The 5734-nt window shown below is 43.2% G+C and overlaps 1 protein-coding gene across 1 annotated transcript in view; it reads left to right on the top strand.

The window, feature by feature from the left end:
• The window catches only part of LOC105619641 (neuroligin-1), a 20964-nt gene extending 16366 nt beyond the window's left edge, over positions 1 to 4598 (top strand). The window contains exons 5-7 of the mRNA XM_012201162.1: positions 899 to 1045; positions 1734 to 2158; positions 3509 to 4598. Coding sequence (XP_012056552.1) covers positions 899 to 1045; positions 1734 to 2158; positions 3509 to 4598 — 1662 coding nt within the window. The remainder of the gene's footprint in view (positions 1 to 898; positions 1046 to 1733; positions 2159 to 3508) is intronic.
• Positions 4599 to 5734: the final 1136 nt, after the last annotated feature.

Genomic DNA, 5734 nt, shown 5'->3' with positions numbered 1-5734 from the left:
AGAGAGAGAGAGAGTGAAGAAATCCATTTTAAGCCGAGAATAAAGTTGGCGAAAATTACTATGAATATATATATTGGTACTTTTTAGCGATTTTTGTGAATGACATATTAATATGTTATCTGAACGTTTTCGAGATGTCCGGCGCAGTCTTTCACGACTCAGCGTCGTTTTTGACGTTAAGCTATTTTTCATAAAATTTGCATTTACATTTCCTCTATCTTTCTCGCAAAATATATACGCATATTGTTTTCGCATCCGCCGTTTAAATGCTGGTTACGCATGGAATATCCATCGCGATGTAAATAAATATAACAGCGGGCATTAAATAAACATGGGTCGCGACAGGCGTTTCATCCAAGTGATTACAGAATTCGCGAATGTTGTAATTGCATGCGGATATGAGTCCAATGTCGGCGACCGACCAATGTATTGATTTTGCGCAAGAGAACGAGACGACAAGGTAAACGATGAATCTGTTAATTGAAAGAGCGACCGGCTGACGGATGACAGATCCGAGAACCGTAATAGCTACTTCGTGCATGCTCCATTAACTCATTCGTTGATAGTGTCTGGTTGCTCGAGCTCATCGCGATATCGCGACATTAAATGCGAAATCGGGAGAGATGAACATGCATGTAGGTACCATCGCAACCACGAATTATTACAAAGCAGTCAAGTCTCTCCTTGTCGTCTCCGCTTTAAATGTATGGCGACTAAGTCAATTTATATGACGTTAAATAGAAATTACTAGCTGTACGTAATAGAGGGATGTATCTAAGTGGTAGAGATTTATTTAATAATAATATGGGGAGAGCGAGAGTGAATAGAGAAGATTGAGAATCAAAATGAATATTACTCATTGATATTACTATACATGAAAAAAAGATTCTTTGTTCAGAATTTCCAGCCTACTGCCTCTTCTTCGGGATTAATGCCGATCGTGCCCGGGCCCGGCACTGAATTCGCGGACTTCGGCAACCGTGATTTACTTTTTGGTTTGACATCCGATGAAGCTTGGGTGAATCTCACCAAGGAAGATTTACAGGTAAGTGGGATTCGCAATCGTTACGCTCATTCGGAAAAAAACCGCGTAAAAAAAAATACAAAATACATTAATTACACAGTAGTATCCTTTTTGTTTGGATCTCTAGTTTTTCTTGCAAACTTCTCGATTACAGTTCCATGTTTTCGTGATATCTTTGTTAGTAGAATAAAAAGCTTCGAACTTTTTTAATCTGTTTTTCTTCGTTGCTATTATTGGTTATACTTTTATTTTAATATCGATTTTATCAAGAAATTTATATTAGAGCGGAAGTAATTCCTTGATTAATGACCGGACACTTCACGCATAATATGTAATTGACATCGATTGGATACAGTTTGACAAATTGACGAGCTGCACATGATTGCATCGCAAGTCTGTGTTCGCCAATCGTTCCGGATATTATTGACTCTCCGATGGTCACGGCCACTGGGTATCGCACTATAATAGCATGCTCCTGTTTTACGATCGTGATCAAATTAATAATCCGTACACAGATATATCAGCGGAAATATTCGATTATTTGTAAGGTCTCTCGGCGATTTTCCATGAATGATTGATAATACAAAGTTGGTATCGAAAGATTATTTTACAAATTGTGATAAATTCGTAACGCAAAGAAGCATAATATTCAAAGCGTGTGCACTTCTTCTGTGTCGCAAAAACGGGCGAAATTCTTACTGGTTCGCAGAACGGCTTGAACGAGACGAGGAGGGACCGTATATTGCGCACTTACGTCCGGAATACCTACCGGTATCATTTGCATGAAATCTATTCGACTCTTCGGAACGAGTATACCGATTGGGAGCGAGGCGAACAGAGTCCCGTGGCGATCTGCGAAGGTCTCTTATCTCTCCTCGGAGACGGCCAAGTCGCCGCGCCACTCCTCAGACTGGCCTTACTGCATTCGGCTTCGGAGGGACGTGGCTATTTCCTGCATTTCCAGCCGGGTGAACTGCCGAGCCAGAGGGGCGAGGAGATACCATATCTCCTGGGTATACCTCTTCTTCGCGGCGAAGTCACGTCCGCGGTGCCTACCTTTGGCAACTACACCCCAGCCGACGAGAATCTGTCGAAACTACTTGTACACTACCTGGCTAACTTCGTGAGGCGTGGGTAAGTCCTTTCCGCTTCTCTTTCATTCTCCGTGTCTGATGATGAAATTAATGTCTGACCGCGTCCATTAAAGACAAGGCAGTTTAAAGTGAAAATCAAAATATTAAGATAGATAAATAAATAAATAGATAGATAGATAGAAGTTTATTATAGCTGCGATGAAAGTCTTACTACAAATGCTTTGAAACATTTGATTGATCAATTAGAAGAAGGACTTTTCAAATTGACTAATCAAAAAACGCTTTAAAGCATTTGTAGTATCATGTTGATCGTATATCATTCCAGTGCAAGAACAGCAATAAAGAATGGCATAAAGGAAAAATTTGAAAAATAGAGAGAATAACGGAGAACATAAGAAAAATGTACATAGAATATAGTATATATAGAATATAGTAAATATAGAATATAGTATAAGACACGAAATAAAATAAAATAAAGTAGAAGAAAAAAAAACATAAGTAGCGAAAGAAAAGAAAAACGAACGAAATTAGATGGAAGTATTGCAGATTTTTTTTATTCTTTGATCTTAATCGACGAACTTAATTGATGAACATTTTCGAGAATATCGCGAAAAGTTCTGTTTAATTAACACTCTGTTGGTTGAAATATGCGATTAACATTAATCGGCGACACTACGACGTGAAATAACTGGCGTATGGGCATGAAAGGGTTAATCGGATAAGTGAACCTCTCTCGTTAATTCACCCGGTTCAAAGTTCTTCAGAACTTAAGCATCGCATACACTTCGATTACTCTCCAAGAGGGGAATCTGAAGGCTGGTAATGGTAGTAAGGGTAAAGTTACAGCTGCGAGAGGATTTTGGAGCCAAACTCCCGCAAAGGCCGTTAACACGCTCAGCGAAAGCTCGCAATCTCGAAGTAGAGTAGACTTGTTAGTGGCGAAGACGCGAAGTGATTTTGGCATCTCTAATTGCGGATCGGCGGCTATCTGGATGATTATTCTGTCATCGACACGGCGGATTTTCACAATGGAATTCTGCCTGTGCACTGTGATAAAATATTGCACAGAGCAGCGTGAGATGTTCGCTTCGGAGGCCTCAATTTTAGGTTTCATCAATTTAGGAAAGCGTTTCAAATAATTTGCTGCAAATAATAAAATTATAACGATATTTTTATAATTTTTTAAATAAACCATGACATCACTATACAATTAATTGTATAAAAAATAAATTGTATTGAATTTCGCGCAGTATTTTTTGAAATTGATTTTTTTTTGAAAATTGAACATTCAACAAAATAGGAACGCAACGTAAAGCGTGAGAGAGAATATTAAGCCTCGCGGCAGTTTCAATCCATTTGTCAAAGAATCGCGGTTCACTCGTTGTTCTAGGGATCCAAATGGCGCGAGTCCTTTGTCCTCGGGATTGGAAAACGGCCTGGCGACGAGTCCGCCGTTTTGGGACTCGTACGATTCCATAAATCAACTTTATTTGGAAGCCGCTCACAGCCCGGAGATGCGTTCGCACTACAGAGGCCACAAGATGTCCCTCTGGCTGAATCTGCTGCCGCAACTGCACCGGCCGGGTTACGAGCTCAATATGCGGCACCATCATCTCGCGGAGAACCCTGGTCTCTACGAGGGTCCGGTGCGTCCACAGAGTACGGCCGTGCCTATACCAGCACCTCCGTTACCAATGCCATCACCCACGGAACCTTCCTCGATATTGACTGCGCTATCGACTACGGAATGCACCCCGAATGCAACTGTCGCGACGACTATCACACCTACCACTTCGCGAACATTGCAGATCTCGAATCTAGGTCCGGGCCCCAACAACCTTCTGCGCAAACTTGCGTCCAGTCATTATCAGAGCTATACCACGGCTCTTACAGTCACTATCGCAGTGGGTGTGTTCTTGCTGCTGCTCAACATCCTAATTTTCGCGGGGATATACCACCAACGCGACCGGAACACAACTAGTGGCGGTCTGTCGGGCACTTTTAGCAACAAGAAGAAGGAGGAATTCCTAGAGGCTGGTTGCTCCGGCATAGATACTTCGGGCAAACAGCGATTACCGTCTTCCATGAGCATGATAGACTCGTCATCGTCGATGCTGCCACCGCACAAGGCGAAGCTCGTGCAGGAGCTCGAGTTACAATTGCAGGAGTTTCAGTGCTCACCACCCCCCGGCGGTGGTAAACGGATCCTGGAACCGCCATCCTATAGTAAGAGTCCGTGTATTCAGCGGACCCGCACGCCGTCACCCTGTGTAGACGCCACTATCGCCCAGATGGATGAAGTCAACATCAGTGGTCTTCATCATGACAGCGAAGACGATAACGAGGACCTGCCGGAACCACCGCCCCCGCCCAAGGCTCCAGCACCAAATGTCGGTCTCACATGCCCTGGAATTCTGCGCCAACCCGGGACACCTGGTAGCGCGAAGAAGCGCGTGCAAATTCAAGAGATCTCCGTGTGATAGAGTGCGGGATCCCGGTCTCTCGAGATCTTTGATGCTGGAGGGTGTGGTTCGTGAACGAGGCACGACGAGAGGACAGCATCGAGATCGAGTGTATAGATGAGGGGCGTCTTTGAATTCTGATTATTATCGGGAATACATACTTTCCAAGACGCGAGAGTCACGATCTTCTAAGTCATTGTCGAAGCGAATTTCGTCCCTCATAATCTCGTGAGATTATTACTTCCTTGTATTCCGTTTTTGAGGATAAATCGCACGTTCTCGCGCTCACATGTTCATTGAGTTCGATTAACTTGTGTGAGATGAAAGCGCGATCCTTTTGGCGGAAACGTTTGGCGGCCGTGTTAATATAAATTCTCTTCTCAAAACTGTTCTTGCTCTTAGAACTTATTACAGACTGTTAAACACTACAGAAACGCATTCAAGCTTATCCTTGTTGTTTGAATGATTCTCGTGAGAAATGGATGCCAACGTACGTAGCATTTCGCGATTGAAGAAAATGAAACATTTTTTATTCGCTCCGAACGGAGTTGTACAGTGCCGTGTGTGTGCCCATATACAAGTCAGCATTGAAAGTGTGTTTTATTTCGAGGGATTTTGTACCGATTTCTTCGGTTGGTGATCCACATCGTGTAACACAATTTGGTGAACGCACAAAACGGGCACGTAAACACAGTAAGAGAATATACAGGAGGTTCGTAGTAGTCCCTTTGTACCCGAGACGTGAATCTTCGTTCATCCATTAGGGACGGCAACGTCTGGCGCTTGAAATTCACGGATCGACCGACCTTAGTTCACTGACTTTTCAGACGGGTCTGGCGGTCGTTGCGGCGCAAGTGTCGCGTAAACGGGGGATTGACGTAATCTCAGGAATAAAATGAATGCTAAAGACATCTTGCCACAAGTATACACGATGTCCGTCATGGTGCTCGGGCTAATTCAGGCCCGAAATCTTACCATAACATTAAATGGAATTAATTGAGGAATTGGTAGTCTTGGGCTTCAACTTCTAGGTTCATAAGACGACGAAAATGACTAGCTACTGACATGTACGTTCGTGCGAGAGAATGTGTGTGTGTGTGTGTGTGTGTGTGTGTGTGTGTGTGTGTGTGTGTGTGTGTGTGTGTGTGTGTGTG

Source organism: Atta cephalotes (assembly GCF_000143395.1).
Source record: "Atta cephalotes unplaced genomic scaffold scaffold00022, whole genome shotgun sequence".
NCBI classification, from domain to species: Eukaryota; Metazoa; Arthropoda; class Insecta; order Hymenoptera; family Formicidae; genus Atta; species Atta cephalotes.
Note: the sequence above shows the minus strand (reverse complement) of the source record. Positions and strands in the feature narration are given on the sequence as shown.